The sequence below is a fragment of the Kogia breviceps genome, chromosome 7 (genome assembly GCF_026419965.1).
Source record: "Kogia breviceps isolate mKogBre1 chromosome 7, mKogBre1 haplotype 1, whole genome shotgun sequence".
Taxonomy (NCBI): Eukaryota; Metazoa; Chordata; class Mammalia; order Artiodactyla; family Physeteridae; genus Kogia; species Kogia breviceps.
This window is the reverse complement of record NC_081316.1, coordinates 106119548-106136092: the sequence shown is the minus strand read 5'-3', so window position 1 is coordinate 106136092 and position 16545 is coordinate 106119548. Positions and strand designations below refer to the sequence as shown.

The 16545-nt window shown below is 45.4% G+C and overlaps 1 protein-coding gene across 15 annotated transcripts in view; it reads right to left on the bottom strand.

Annotated features, from left to right (window-relative positions):
• Positions 1 to 12367, bottom strand: part of CEP164 (centrosomal protein 164) — a 74569-nt gene extending 62202 nt beyond the window's left edge. For 12 of the 15 annotated variants that reach the window (XM_067039003.1, XM_067039004.1, XM_067039013.1 and 9 more), the window contains exons 1-4: positions 12257 to 12367; positions 8675 to 8797; positions 5156 to 5258; positions 2073 to 2184 (exon numbers count right to left, since the gene is read on the bottom strand). In XM_067039003.1, coding sequence (XP_066895104.1) covers positions 2073 to 2184; positions 5156 to 5237 — 194 coding nt within the window. In that variant the 5' untranslated portion in view covers positions 5238 to 5258; positions 8675 to 8797; positions 12257 to 12367. The remainder of the gene's footprint in view (positions 1 to 2072; positions 2185 to 5155; positions 5259 to 8674; positions 8798 to 12256) is intronic. The other 3 variants (XM_067039016.1, XM_067039012.1, XM_067039015.1) reach the window with 3 other exon arrangements.
• Positions 12368 to 16545: the final 4178 nt, after the last annotated feature.

Below are 16545 nucleotides of genomic sequence, written 5' to 3'. Positions count from 1 at the left end.
AGTGTGTGTGTGTGAGTTGTGGGGAAAAAAATAAACTAGACAGAGTATCTTCATGACTTTGGAATAGGCAAACACTTCTTAAACAGGACACAAAGCATTAATCATATTTGAAAAGTCGATAAACTGGACATCATTAAAACTTAAATTATGTTATTCAAAAACTACCAATTAAAGGTATAAAGACAAAAAAAAAGAAGTAGGAAACAAAAAAAGGAAAGCATATTTTAAAAACTTGGCCTATGAAAAACCTTAAAATCTCTTACGCAGATATTAGTAAAAAGTTTAAGCCATCTGAGCAATTCACCTTAACTAATACTATTCACCAGAAACACAATTTGTATCCAACTGTTCTTTATAAACTAGTGAGTTTTGCATTATCATTCCTGTCTCATGGCTAAAGTTTAAAAGCAAAGCTGTAAGACCTCTGTTGGTATCTGCCTGTATTTTTATATATGTCTATGTATGTATGTAAAAATTTGTGATTTTTTTCTACCTGCAAAAAAAAAAAAAAAAAGACAGTACGGTATTGGTGTAAAGGTAGACAAACATATTAATGGAAGAGAACAGAGAATCCAGACTTCGAAGGAATTCCCCAACTAACAGCAACTATCATGGGACTGGGAGTAAGAATGAAAGATGACACATATACATAACTTTCAATGACCTACTTTAAAAAGTGAGAAATAGTTCATGCTCTCCTTACAGGATGCTGCAGTGTTAACTACCACCAGCAGGTACCTGAGGGCCGCTGGCATGACCTTGGCACACAGCTGAGCCACAGCCGATGACAGTCCCTTCCATCACCCTTTTTCCATCACTGCAGCCATTTATTTATTATGTGCACATTAAGGTATTATTCTGATTACATTTCTCATGTAGTTTTTAATTAGAAAATGTATCCAAAAGCAGAACAGCACAGATATATACAGATTTAAAAACATAAAGAAAAAAGAATAAAGAGATTAATGATAAGGCAAATGTGGCTATCAGGGTGGATATTGGAAACCAAACAGAAACCAGTATCCAACAAACAATTCCTATAAACACAACCGTGAGTCCCCAGCACCTGGAATACTGTGTGCAGTGCTGATGGCTTTAGTACAAGAAAGATGTCATGACCTGGAGAAGGTCCAAGGAAAGGTGGCGAAAAAGATCCAGAGAACAGGGAGCCCGTCATGCGAGGAGAAGCTGGGAGGATTAGGACTCTGTGGCGGGGATAAGTAAAGCTATGATTGCAGTCATTTTGAAGTATGGCCAATGCATTAAGTGGTTCAGGGAAGAACAGGATAATTATAACTTGTACACAAAATTGCACAATCCCAGCAGAAAAGACGACCCCCGGCCCCAAGATATCTGGGGGCTAGTTTGGGAGAAACAGGAAATCCCACGCTACGCTAAGAAGTAAACTCGGGGCACTGGTTGTAAGGAGGCAACGTGGAGAGAGCTCTGTGCATGTGATGAGGACACAGCAGCGTCCCCCGGAGTGGGGGTCCTGGTGCGGGGAGGGTCTGGGGGAGGGCAGCGGCTGCCCCGCCTTGGCCAGTCTGTTTCCTCACCATCAACCTCTGATCCCCTGAGATAAGCTGAGCGAGTGTCTGCTCCTCACACTTCAAAGAGCGCAAACTGATACTGGAAATAGGAACCCATTCATGCACAAGTCACACAAATTCAGGGCTGGGCTGCCAAAGGAGACAGAAACCGCTGCCAGTCTGTGTAGCCTCACTTAAACCTCTCCAGCACCAGCGTCCACTTTGGACACACTGAGGAGGTTCCAGTATTGTCACTCTCCATCTCAGTCTGCAAAGGGTAACAATGACACCCCCTCCATGTGTCCAAAACGGATGCTGACGCAGGGCGGCAGCTTAGATCCTGGGACCCTGGGTATCCCCGCTGAACCCCTCCAGGGACCATCAAGGCGGCCTGGGCTCAGGCCCAAAGCATCAGGCGGCCCAGCAGAGGGATGGCCCATTGCAGGACAGGCTTCGAAAGGTGGCTGGTTAAAGCTGATCTCTGGTGTCAGGCCCCCTCCGCCTCAAAGGCCAAGCCAGAAGGAGGCGCCCATGCTGACTCACCATGGTTTCCACTCCACAGGCAGTGGGGCCACAATGCCCTCCCGTGCCAGCCACATCAGCTCTGGTTCTTCTATGGGATCAATACCAATCTCTCTGGCAAATTCAAGAATTTCTGCAAGGAGGGATAGGAGGGTGGGAAGGTAAGAGAGGTGGGGGTGGGAGGAGGGTGGATACAAAGAAGGAAGAATCAGTCAGTCTTGGGAGATAATAAGAGAGCTATATATTGGTCTCTGCCCCCATTCCTATTAATGTTTGGTCTTTGGTCCCAGTTCCTGACACAGAGTTCCTAAAGCCCTTGGAATTTCCTGAGTGATAGGAGAGTCTTTCGTCCCAATGAGGTGACTGGGTGGGCTCCTGGATGGGGCCTGGTCACCAGAAAGACCAAGGCATAATTAGAAGCTTGGAACTTTCAGCCTCTCCCCTCATTCTCTGGAGAGGGGCTGGAAAATGAGTTAATAAGTGATCATACATATATGACGAAGGCTCCATAAAAATCCCTAAACTCTGGGGTTCAGAGAGCTTCTGGCACTTCCACGTGCAAGGAGGGTGGCACATCCCAGCTCCACTGGGACAGAAGCTCCTGCACTTGGGACCCTCTCGGACCTTGCCCTATGTATCTCTTCATCTGGCTGTTCACCTCTACCCTTTATCATATCCGTTATGGGTCATCTCAGTGGAGGACTTCAGAAGATGACATACCTGGGGACTAGGAAAGGCAAAAAGGACCAGCCGAAAATTGGTTAGCCAAGGACTAATGTGTTCATTAATTTCACACGTACTTTTTGAGTGCCTCCTATGTGCCAGTCACCATGTGCCATGACTAAGAGAGAAATGCCCTCTGTCCTTACGGAGCTTACATGCTGGTAGAAGAAACAGCCAGTAATGACATCAACAGATAAATGTGCAAGGAATTAAGGCTTCTGATAAATGTAATGAAGGAAGTGAGTGAGGTATGAGACAGAGTTTGTCAAGGTGGAGGGGCAGTCTTTAACAAAGGGTGGTCAGAAAACCTCTCAGAATGGGACAATTAACTAAATCCTGTAGGAAACAAAGGAGACAGTTACGCAGAGCACTGAGGAAAGAGGACTCAGGCAGAAGAGCAGGTTCAAAGGGCCTGTGACATGTGGCAGCCTGGCCTGTCTGGGGACTGTCAGAAAGGCCATGTGACTACAGCAGAGGGAGGGAGAGAGGGGCACTGGGTGAGCCTGGCTGGGCGGCAGGGCCGGGTCATGCACAGCCCTGCACATCCCACTAAGGGCGCTGTGCTGAGCACAGTGGAAGATTATATGGAAGATTATGAAAAGCAGAGCCCTGATATGATCTGCTTTACACTATAAGGTCTCTCTGGTGCTAAGTGGGGCATAGACTGGAGAAGGGCAACAGGAGAAGCAGGAGGCTGATCAGAAAGCTGCTGCAAGTCCAGGAAGAGACAATGCGGGCTCGAGCTGAGGACGTCTGTGCGCACAACTGAGCAGAAGAGAGTTTTTTATACGTAGCCTTAGAAAAAGTCAGACCTCGTTTATAATAGCAAACCAAAAAGAATAAAATCTTTAAGAAATAAACTGAGCAAGTAATGAGCAAAACCAGAATGAAGAAGACTTTTAAGTCACCCCTGAAGAACATAAAAAAGACACAAACGGAAAGGAATAGATGTTCTTTGATAGGAGCCTCTAGGTTGACCTGGATGCACAACTTAACTGCACAGAGATGTCAATCCTCCCCAGGCTCATTCATACATTTAACACAATTTCCACTAAAATACCAACAGTTCCCCAGTTCACAGCCCTCCCCAGAAAAAGACAGGGTGACTCTAAAGTTCACGGGGAGATAAAGCAGATAAGCTAACCAAGAAAACTTTGAAAAAAGAAGAGGAATGAGGGTATTTCAGCCTTACTAGATACTAGAATTTATTACTGATCCTCAGTAGTTAGGAGCACAGCTCTGGCGTATGAACAGACAGCCTCATGGGACAGAAGAAAAAGTAGACCCCAAAACACATAGGCGGCATTCAACCAGTGGGTGAAAGATGAGCTATGCCACGAACAGCGTGGGGAGAAACCTGAGGACAACATGAGAGCAGGGAAGCTTTTCTAACTATGATACAAAATTCAGGGGCCTTATGAGAACAGACTGCTAAATTTAACACAGAGATTAAAAATTTCTACATGGCAAACAAACAAAAATCCCATGCTGTAACAAATCCTATCCTATCCTAATGTGGGATCCATGGACTCCTACAGACGCAAGAGTTCTTCCCCAAAACTGGCTCGCAAACCATCTGAACTATAAGCAAAATTTGTGTGTCCAGGTCCGCAACTCATGAGAAATTCAAAGAAATCTTCACCCTCCCAAAATAGCATGGTGCTTCAAAGTATAGGCCCTGGAGCTAGAATACCTAGGTGTGGATCCTAGCTGCCCTGATTAGTAAACTGTGTGACTACAAGGAAGTTAACTTAACCTTTCTGTGCCTTAGTTTCCTCATCTGTAAAATGGGGATAATAACAGTATCTAACTTACAGAGTTGCTGTGAGGGTTGAAAAGGAAATACATGAAAAGTTCTTAGTAGAGAGACTGGCACACAGTAGCACTCAATAAATTTTGTTATTATTGTTATTAATAATGTTATTATTGTTGTTTTTTAGAAAAAAACACACAGCTTTAGTTTGTTCTTAAGAAATTGGGTTTCCCCTGGCCTCAGGATATACTGTATTTCGTGATATCCTCTACTATATTTTCATTTAAAGTTAATCATTGATCTGACCCAAGGTCACCAAACTTTTTCTGTAAAGAGCCAGACAGTAAATATTTTAGGTTTTCTGGGTTGTATGGTCTCTGTCACAACTACTCAAGACTAGTGCTCCTATAGCATGAAAGAAGCCATAAACAAGACATAAATAAGCATGGCTGTTATCTAATAAAACTTTAGCTACAAAAGCAAGCAACAGGCCAAGTTAGGCCCGTGGGCTACAGTTTGCATACACTGAGCAACCCTGTGCATGTACCATACTTTGCATTAGAAAAACAACAATAAATCATAAAAAACTGCCCTCAAAGAACTATTACAATACACCCAGGCCTCTTACCTTGCTCACTGGGGATGTAGGTCTCATCATAATCTTCCTCCAGAACCAGCTGGTCTCCTATGCGGATGGGTCTTCCGGCCATGATTGGTTTGGGCTCGAACACCTAGATCCCAGAGACCCCACCCACCCAAAGAGAAAATCAGTGCCCCAGCTTAGGAGGGGAAAAGTTGGAGCTGGGTCATGGAGCGCCTGGGCCAGACCAGCCCCTGCAGGCCAACTGAGCCAGGGAGAGTGGAGGGTGGGACCAATGGCTCAGAACTCAGGCCTTACAGCCTCTGCACCCTGGAAAGTTCTTAGACACATCTCCCCCCAAAGCCCTGCTGACTACTCTGTGGACCATAAACGATCTGGAAACCCAGATGTCTCAAGGGTTTGATTTCATACACTACCCCCCCCCCCAAATAGGAGTAAGAACTAACAGTCTAGGACCCCTGCTGGAAAAACCCTAGTGAGACACCAAAATAACTAGCAGCACACACACCCCCATATACCAATGTACCCCAAGTGCAGTCATGCTGTCCCAACACATAGCCCTGTTTACATGCCCCTGTTTACCTTGAACAATGCCCTCAGGGAGCTTACAGTCTAGCAAGGCAGCGTACACAGCTTCGACAGTAGTAGAAGGCGGAAGGGAAAAAACACATCCTGCTCTGGGAGTACTAACACAGAAGTAACATACTCCCACTGCGGGGATGAAGGAAGGCTTTGTCAAGGAGCTGGGTACCGAAGGCTGACAAGAGTTCTGACAGCGGAGAGAGGAATCCCAGGCAGAGGGAACAGCATGCCAGGCAAGGTGGTCTGGGGAGCCGATGCCAGCGTGCATGGCAGGGGCCGGGGTGGAAGCCAGGCCTGTGTCTGGTCATGGTGATCTCGGTGGATGATGCTGAAGGGCCTCAACTCTGCCCTGCAGCAGAGAGGAGCCACTGCAGGCTTTGGTGGAAGAAAGTGACACAGAGTGGCCTTTTTTTAGGATGAGAACTTTGGCAGGAGTGGCCTGGCCAGACTGGAGAAATGAGAGACTGGCATCAGGAAAACACCACTGAGGAGGCTGCAGTCCCGGGGAAAGATGATGAGGGCTTAAACTAGGGCAGAAGCAGTGGGAATGGAGAAGAAGGGACAGACACAAGGGATGCTGTGATGTTAGGTTTAATAGGACCAGGATGCGGGGGGGGGGGGGGGGCAGACTGGAAAGGAATCCAACCTGAATCCAAGACTCCTAGCACCAGGGATGGGGCAGTGTCCTTCAACTGACAAGCTGGTGCGGTTCTAGAATTGCTCCTTCCTTGGCATCCCTACTCCTGCAATGACCTCAGGACCCCAGGTCACAGCACCCCTCCCCTACAGCAGCTCCCACACTGAAGCCCGATGACACAGGGACAAGTCATCCTGTAAAGTGGCTGCCACGGACAGCCCTTCAGAATGCCCCCCTAACCGGGGCGGTGGCAGCCACACCGGTGTGACCAAAGGGAGCCTGGAGGAGCAGGTCCTGACCTCTCCTGTAGCCACCTCTTCAGACACTGTCACAGTTCCACCTGGGGCAGCAAGCATGACACAGCCCTCATAGCAGAGGAAGTGAGCAGAAAGACCTCATCATCGGGACTTCCCTGGCGGTCCAGTGGTTAAGTCTCCACACTTCCAATACAGGGGGCACGGGTTCAATCCCTGGTCCAGGAACTAAGATCCCACATGCCTTGGGGCAAGGCAAAAAAAAAAAAAACACCTCGTCTTCAAAAAGAAGGTTGGGATGCAGCCTGTAATGAGTGCTCAGAAAACGGCAAGATCTGGTGACTCTGAATCTGTTCCAAGATCCCTGGAGAGGGGCCCCTGATACACACAAAGGATCTCTGAGGGACCATTCCCGTAGCCCTCTCTGCACTCTGGCAGCTGACAGACGAGCAAGGGAGGTGTCTTGCCTTGGGGCTCACAAAAGATGGTTCCCTTTGTCAGTCACTGGACCCAAGGGAGCCAGGCTCTGCCCCCTCTCTTTCCCACCACAACACCTCCAAGCAGCAACTTTGTGCCTCAGGAAGAAAGGCTAAAGAAGCATTCTTCCCTGCAGTACTTAAGCCTAAGTGGGAATCTTCTCCCTCCCCTAAGAACCTACAACACCTGCGGACATAATGCTTGAGCCTCCACACGCACAGTCAGAGATGAGTAGGGCCAGAGGTGGAAAAAGCAGAGCAGAAAAGGACCAAGAAGCAGCGCAGGAGATGTGGCCCACAGCCTGGAGGTTTAAGGAGCCCTCAGAATCTTTAACCCTCTGAGTTAGGGAGAAGAGGGAAAGAAAAAGGGAAAGGATCTCTGGGGAGGTAGGAATCGCAGTGGCCTGAACATCAGGCTGTACGTTATTCAGTTCAACAGGCAGTGATCTATACAAGGCATTGTACCAACCATCTGAGAGAATTCGAGAAATTCTGCATTTGAAAAATGTTACCTATCCCTAGATACATCCCATCTCCAGAAAGCAGGGGGCAGGTAAAATCTCTGTCCTCCTGGCAAAAAGGCCTAATTAGCTATTTACTAAACCGTCTATGTTTAACTATTTAAAGGTCAGGAAGAATGTGGAAAATCTAAATTCCTGGATTAGTCAAATGTCAAACAAATCTTCTGCCAGAAAAAAATTAAAATACGGGTGGGCTATAGTCTACCTTCTTGCGTTGCCTTGCCTGGCTTCAGGAAAGATACAGGCAAGGACAGGGCCAAAAGGGCAGGAACTGTAGGAATAAGGAAGGTGGTGGAAGAGAAGCCACATTTGTTCAATGGCTACTAGAGATCATTTACTCATTCGAGAAGTATTTATTTGCTGCTGGGCGCTAGAGACGCAATGGTGATTAAAAACAGATTCAGCTGCTACTCCCCAGGAGCTAGTCTAGTGAGGGAGGGAGACAAACCAATCAGTCACAGATAAGTGTATAATTTTAAATGAGGTTAAGAGCTCTGAAGGAAAAGAGCCTGGCTTAGATGAAGCCTGTGCTGAGAAGTGAAGAATGAGGAGGTATTCACCAGACAAAAAGAGGAAAAGATGTCCTAACAAAAGCAGCAGCATGTGCAAAGGCCCTTCAACAGAAAGAACACTAAGCAAGAAGAAGCATAGTTGGAGATGATGCTGAGCAGGTGGGTGGAAGCCGGGCCATGTGGAGAACTTGGCTTTTATAATAAGAGAGTGGGAAATCAGGAAAGGGTTTTTCCAGATACATATTTTGAAAAGATTACTCAGGCAGCCACTGGAAACACAGACCAGAATGGAGGCCAGATTGGAAAAGAAGAAAATCAGAGTGGCTGCAGAGAGATTAGGTAGGAAACCACGAGCCAATCTAGATGAGAGGTGATGATAACCTGGGTAAGCGGGGGTAAGATGAGACATCTAAGAAAGCAGCCCTGAGATCAGCTTCAGGAAAGACACAGCACATGTCCTAACATTTCCCTCTAAGCCTGAGACCGTAAGGGGCATCACTGTCAATCTTGGCACCCTAGACATGGCTTCAGAATCGTCAGCATGGTACTCCATGCAGCACTTACCGACAGATCAGATGAAACCTGACGAGGTGTGCTTGCCACCAGGCCTGACCCTCACTGTGAGCCACGGAGTTGTGGGGAAGGATCACCCAACTGTCCTCATCCATCTCCCGCCAATCCCAGAATCTAGCAAAAAAGGAAAGGCTCATACACCTCCTCCAGGAAGCCCTCCCTGGCCCACCTCAGCCTCTCCTGTCTACTTATAACTACCTCGGCACAAAGGACACATTTTCCCTTTGTTCATAGGCATATTTTTCTCAGTATTGCCTTTTTTATGGGAATGTGTTCCACCTCTCCTGTTAAGCCACAGGCTTCTGCGGGTCATGCCTCTGCCTCCTTCTGCATTTACCAATCAAGCCTAAAATAAGCTAAGTAAACGTAGGAGCTTGGTCACTGCTCTAAATCACTAATATACAAACAAAGAATCTCAAAAGCAAAAAATAGCCCATAAGAGCTCTGGTCCAACTGCCCTTCCCTTGCCAAATTTTTCCTCTCTATGCTTTAAGTGCCAGACAGCACAGTGGCCGAAGCACCCGTTTGGAGGCCAGAAGCACCTGAATTAAATCCCATCTTTCTCATTTACCAGCTGTATGAACTTAGGCAAGGTACTTCACCTCTCTAAGCCTCAATAACCTCATGCGCTTAATTCAAACAATCATGATAATCTACATCAAAAGGTTGTTTGAAGATGAAATGAGATAATATATACCTGTTCGGTGCCTAGCACAGTTCCTGGTACACAAAACATGTTAAATTAACTTAGCAATATTACTGACGTTACTGCCAATTCCACAGTTAGATCATCCTTAACTATGAAAAGGTCTTTCTCTTAGGAAGCCAAAAATCTATGTCTAAGAAACTTCCTCCCATTTGCCCTATTCTACCCTCTGGACCCACGCAGGGCACCCAAGGCACCACTACTCCAGGCCAGGTTTTCCCAGCTCCGTTCCCTTCAATACATGCCACTGGTTCCCAGTCTCTCGACATTATGGTTACCTTACTGTGAATGTGGTCTAATGTGACAGGCATAGCCAAAAAGTTTTGCACACCTGCGTACTCACAGAGCATACACACATATATGCATACTTAGAGTTCCCTGCATATTTATTTCTTCCACCCTGCTTGAACAATTATAAAGAAAGTTCACCACCAGAAAAGAAAAGATTTACTGGAGAAGGCATTGAGGAGAACGTGGATGACATTAGAGTTGATTATGCAGTGGTAATGAGCACAGGTTTGGGAACATTCTTGGCTTTGAATCCCAGCTCTGCCACTTACCAGCTGCGCAAGTTGCCTCAGCTTCCTCATCTATAAAATGGGGATAATAACAATGTCTATCTAAAAGGGTTGTGAGGATTAAATGACTCAATACATGTAAAATACTCAAAACACAGTAAGACCTCAATAAATGTTAGTTGTTATTATTACCATTCACTTATTTAAAGGGCTTAGTCTACATTGTTCTAGAGGACAAAGCTAGTACCAGGGAATATAAGTTAAGGCCATTCAGACATCCAATAACCATTTACTGAACACCTACCATGGGTCAGGCATGTGCTGTCACGGCCACAAACCTGGTAACGCTCCAGCTCAACCTAGTTGTGAAGTCAAATATGTAAATATAGTGTGTTAAGTGCATTAAGGGAAGTATCAGAAAATACGACAGGACACAAAGGCCAGGGCAATTAACCCTACTTTGGAAGATCAGGAAAAGCACTGCAGAGTAGAGGATCATGGCGATGGTTCTTGAAGGATAAGCAGGAGCTCACCAGGATAAGGGAGTAAGGTTATTTAAGGCCGACGACACAGCTACACAAAGGCAAAGAGGCAGAAGAGAGTATACGGTAGGTGCAGAGAATTAATGATGACAACAAAAGCTTATTATTCACTGAACACTTCCTGTGTTCCAAGAACTGTACTAATGCTATATATACATCATCACACCTCATCCTCTCTGCTAAGTAGAAATTATTATCCCCATTTTTCAAAAGAGAAAACTGAGGCTCAGCAAGTTTTCAAAAAGCTTTTAAAACTTGCCCAAGGTTTCACAGCTAGCAAACGGCACAGCAGAACATGCATGCACCCACATCTATCTGACTCCAAAGCCTTGAGCTCTTAACCACTCTGACGTGACCAGCGCACAAGGGACAATGGCAAGAGAGAGATCTACAATGATGAGAGGTGGAAGGCAAGGAGCACATAATAAAAGGCTTGGGAGGACTGAGGCTGTATCCTGACATGAGGAGGAACCATCACAAGATTTCACAAAGGAGATTGGCCTGATCAGATCTGTAGTTTAGAAAGATAATTCTGACAGCTGTGTAAGAACTAATTAGAGGAGGGAAAGAAAAGACGCAGAGGGAGCACTTAGAAAGGTATCCTGAAAACACAGGCAAGAAATTATGAACTAGGGACTTCCCTGGCGGTCCAGTGGTTAAGACTTTGTGCTTCCAATGAAGTGGGCACTGGTTCGATCCCTGGTTGGGGAACTATGATCCCCATGGTGGCCAAAAAAAAAAAAAAAGCAAGAAATTATGAACTAAGTCAGTGGCTGTGAGAATGGAAAGGAAAGGCCAGATTCCAGGTGTATTACGAGACAAAACAACAGTACTTGATGTCTGCAGCAAGTAAGGGAGAGGCAGGACAATCAGAGCACTTAAAGTAGTATATTGTGATTATCAGTTCACTTCTATGCCTTGCCCGATAGCCCCACCTAGCATACTGCCTAGATATAGGGAATGGCCAACAAATGTTGCTGCATATATTATAATAGATGAATGAATTCCAAGTGCAGACGTGTCTGACTGAGTGAATGGGTGAAGTCCTTCACTGAGACAGGAACCACAAAGGAGGAACAGATCTGGGGGACCAGGAAGGATGGGGCGACATTCAGTTGGGATGATTAGTAAGCAAGTCGGAGCTCAAGACTCAAGAAAAGAGGTCTGGCAGGAGCCACAGTTTGGGGAGTAACCGTTAAATAGATGGTAACTGAAACTCTGGGTGAAGTCGCTCAGAGATGGAGTGTAGTGAACAGAAAGTAAGGGCTTGCAAAGGCTGATGAAGGGGGCTGGGTTAGGAAACCCCAGAGAGAGAGGAGTCGTGGAAGGCAAGTGAGGAGCGCGGTTCCACACGGAGAAGATAGATTTTTGAATCAATGCAAGGAAAGGAAAAAATGAAAACCCAAAACTTACTAACTTCCCCAGCTGGCCAAAAGACAGCAAAAGGTTGGGCCAGCCCCAATTCGGACATGGGGGGAAGCTTCCCCACAAGAGAAATGTTCAAGCAGGGTTCAGAAGGCCGGCCTTACACACTAAATCCGAACAGGACAAATAAACGAGCGCCCCTGCCAGCTCACACTCGTGGCCCAGTGCCCGCTCTCACTACCCCGCCAGCACTCCAGCCCAGGCCCTTCCGCCACTCAGATTTTGGATAGAGGCGCACGGATCTGGCCGCTCCATCTTCACTTCTTCCTTCAGTTCCTGCCCACATTCATGCACATCCCGCTCGGTGGCACACGAGTGTGCCTCAACTTTCCCGCTTCCCTCCCTTCCCAGCCACCCAACCCTCCCTCCAGGGGGTTCTCACCTGTCCCCCACTCCGGGAGGCCCTGGACGCTAGCTCCCGGCTCTGCGCAGCTTCCCCAGCACCACCCGGGCTCCCAGCTTCCAGGGACGCCGGGGTGTTGCCCTGCAGCGGCCTATAACCACTTCCGGAAAGGGTACGAACCTAGCAACTGAGAGTCCCGCCTCTACCCAGAGTCAAAAGGTCGCCGAATGAGAACTCTGTCATCGGATTGGTTAAAGTTCCCGTCGGATCACGGAGGCGATGTGCACGTTTCCCGTTGCATGATGGGAGAGGTAGTCCAGTATAGTTGATGGGGCTCCGCAAGGGGTTAAAAGAGAGACAGAATTTAGCTATGAGGGGAATTTCTTCCCGGGCAGGAAAGGATCATTCAGAGTATCGACAGTAACGTGACTTACCTAAGGCAATCTTTTGGTCATCATTTTTAGTAGCGTGATTAACATCAGGTGAAAAATATACTGATCCTCAATAATCAACCCACCGAGGCTTTAATAAACAAAGGAAAGACTCCCATTTGCTATGACTAAATCAGGAGTTAAGAGACCACTGTCCATCTTTTTTACCGGAGGGCAGGGCTCAGGCAAGAAGGGTATAATAATATCTGTCATAACTATTTCTTTTTAAAATTTATTTATTTATTCAATTTTGGGCTGCACTGGTTCTTCGCTGCTGCACGCGGGTTTTCTCTAGTTGCTGAGCGCGGGAGGCCACTCTTTTTTGCGGTGCGCGGGCTTCTCATCGCGGTGCCTTCTCTTGTTGTGGAGCACGGGCTCTAGGCGCACAGGCTTCAGTAGTTGTGGCTCGCAGGCTCTAGAGCGCAGGCTCAGTAGTTGTGGCGCACGGGCTTAGTTGCTCTGCGGCGTGTGAGATCTTCCCGAACGAGGGCTCGAACCCGTGCTCCCTGCATTGGCAGTTGGATTCTTAACCACTGAGCCACCAGGGAAACCCTGTCATATCTCTTTCCAATAGTCTGTTTAAGAAGGAAAAAATGACAGTGTGTGGCCCCTCCACAAACCCTGCCTGCCAGAAGGGTTACTATTAATATAATTTAAAAGGCTTTAGTTTTGGTTGCACGAGGGCAGATCTTCCTTTCTCTTACACGTCCTCAACCTCCAGGAGACGTTAAGAGCGGCAAAGACAGCTCTGGCCATTAAATTAATGGGAAAACCGGGGAGCAGAAAAGTGAAGAAAGTTAGTCGTTTGGCGAGGAGGATGGAGCTCCTGGAGCAGCTCCTGGCAGGCTCCATGGTAGAGATGCTTCTGGCTCCTGCTAAGTCCTGAAACTAGTCCCAGCACCACTCAGGGCCTGACCCCAGGATGAGGAACTCAGACTACTGTTCCCGTGGATCCCAAAGCAGATATCCAGAAGGTATTCCTCATGTTTAACGTCAAGTCTTTTTCTGGGGCAGCTCTGCCTGTACTTCCTTTTTTCTGCCTGCAGAAGACCAATCATTGCCCCCCTTTCCTCTCCACACACCTGAAAAGTCTCACAGAGGAGCCAAGGGAGCAGACTGGGAAGGACACTGAGAGCTCACCAGTTCATCCACCACAAACCTTGCACAAAATCAGGGTTCAAAAAACCATTTGCAGATTTTGTCCCCCTGTCCGAAAACTTGCAATCAATCTGGTTGACATTAATTTTCATCAAAATTCTTACCTTTTGTTCCTTAGGTCCCTTGCTCTCTAATGGGGGGAGCTAATAAAATAAGGGTTACTATGGGATTAATGAGGTTACTCCTCACAGATAAGCAATTTGCATTTTATCAGGTTTCCCTATAGACTTGTACTTAGAAATGCAAACTAATTTTTAAATGCCCGTAGGCAAACATAATTAAGAAAGCAAGTCTTTGGGGGAAAATAACAAAAATGACACACCAGTTGATATACCAGTAATATACCCAATGAGTGAGGAAGAGAAACTGAGAATTTCACACATTGTAGATTATCTTTTGCCATCAGGAATGAGCATTTAGGGGTGATTTTTTAAAGATGGGGGAGGAAAAAAACCAAATCAGTCTCAGTTATGCCCTACACCCAGGTCAGAAATTTTACTGTTATAACATTTTCTTCTCTTTTCATCCTGTTTACTTGTAAAATACAGAAAACCATCCACGTAATAAGAAAGACAAACACTCAATCCTACCATTTTTTTCCGAAAGGTGTGAAATGTTCTTTCTACACCTTCAATTCACCTTATTTAAAATTGCAAATTGGGAGGACTTCCCTGGTGGTGCAGTGGTTAAGAATCTGCCTGCCAATGCAGGGGACACAGATTTGAGCCCTGATCCAGAAAGATCCCACATGCTGCGGAGCAACTAAGCCCGTGCGCCACAACTACTAAGCCTGCACTGTAGAGCCCACGAGCCACAACTACTGAAGCCCATGCACCTAGAGCCTGTGCTCCGCAGCAAGAGAAGCCACCGCAATGAGAAGCACGTGGGCCGCAACTAGAGAAAGCCCGCACACAGCAACGAAGACCCAACACAGCCAAAAACAAATAAATAAATAGGTAAGTTTATTTTAAAAAATATATATTTCAAATTGCCCTTCCATCTTCCTTCTCTGCTTTATTTTCCCCCGTTGCACATATCACCATCTGACATACTATGTATTTTATTTCTTTGTTGTCTGTTTCCCTGCATTAGAATGTAAGCTACATGAAGATAGGGATTCTGTTTATTTATTGTTGTGTCCAGAGTGCCTAAAACAGCCTTTAACATGTATTAGGCATTCAACGCATTTGCTGAATGAATGAATGAGCAAAAGAAGGAAGGAAGGAATTCCACACTTCAGAGGAAACCACTGTTGACATTTGGGTTCCCACCTTTGCTGAAGGCTTTTTAATTCTTATGCAGATATAAATTTATATGCATACATGTATATGCACACGTGCATACTTTTTAATTTTTATAGAAATGAGATCATAAAGTACATATTGTTCTACAATGTGCTTGCTTCCTTTTTTTTTTTTTGGCTGCACCATGCAGCATGCAGGATCTTAGTTCCCCAATCAGGGGATCGAACCCGTGCTCCCTGCAGTGGAAGCACAGAGTCTTAACCACTGGACCACCAAGGAAATCCCTGTGCTTTTTTTCATTGAACATGTCATAAACATCTTCCAAGGTGAGTTCATAAGAAGTTACTCCATTCTTTATAATGGTTACATAAGATTCAATTGATTGAATGTCTCATGTCCCTATTGGTAATTTTTTTTTGCTTCCAAAGTTTTGATGTTGTACACAATGCTGAAATACTGTTGGATTTTTGTTGGATAGGATCCTAGAAGTGACACTGTTCAAAGTTTACATTTAAATAGACATTGCCAAATTTCTCTCTAAAAATGCAATAATTTACAGTCCAACCAACACCTTCACCAACACCAAATATTACCAATGTGAGAGGCAAAAAAAATTCTAATGATGTTATCTAAATATTGTTTTAATTGTGTTCTTTCACTATTAATGACTTTTTAAAAATATTGATTTACTTATTTATTTGGCTGTTCCAGGTTTTAGTTGCAGCATGCGAGATCTAGTTCCCTGACCAGGGATCGAACCTGGGCCCACTGAATTGGGAGTGCAGAGTCTTAGCCACTGGACCACCCAGGAAGTCCCTCTTTTGCTATTGATGAAGTTGAACTTTTTTCATATATTTAGTGGCCATTTGAATTTCTATCAAATACCTGTTCACATTCTTTGTTCATTTTTCCCCAGGTTGGTGGTGGGGGTGGGGTCGGGGGGTGGGGTGGTGGTGGTTATTGACTTGTAAAAGCTCTTTGTATATTATAGACATTTACCCTTTGTCTCTTTATTGTGCGACAAATGTCTCCTAGTCTGTGACTTATCTTTTAACTTTGTAAATGTCATTTTTCTCAGAAGTTGTAGTGGTAATAACACTAATAGTTAACCTTTATTGAGCATTTACAATGTGCTAGACACCATTCTAAATGCCTTACATGGAGTATCTCATTTAATTCCTACATTACAAAGTATGTACTATTGTTATCCCCTTTTCTCAAATGAGAAAATTGAGACACAGAAAGAATAAGTAACTAGCATGAGGTATCCCAGTTACTAAGTGGCAGAACCAGAATTGGAATTCTGGAAGCCTGATTCTACAGAAGTTTTAAAAATTTTAGTCAAGCCTGTCCATTTTTTAAAAAATATCTTCTGAGTTTTGTTAGAACTTCTTCAATAAAAGATTTTTAAAATATTCTATTTTTTTCTGCAGTTTTATTTTTAATGTTAAGCTCTTTGACCTATCTGGAGTTTATTTGTAGATGAGTTAGGGAT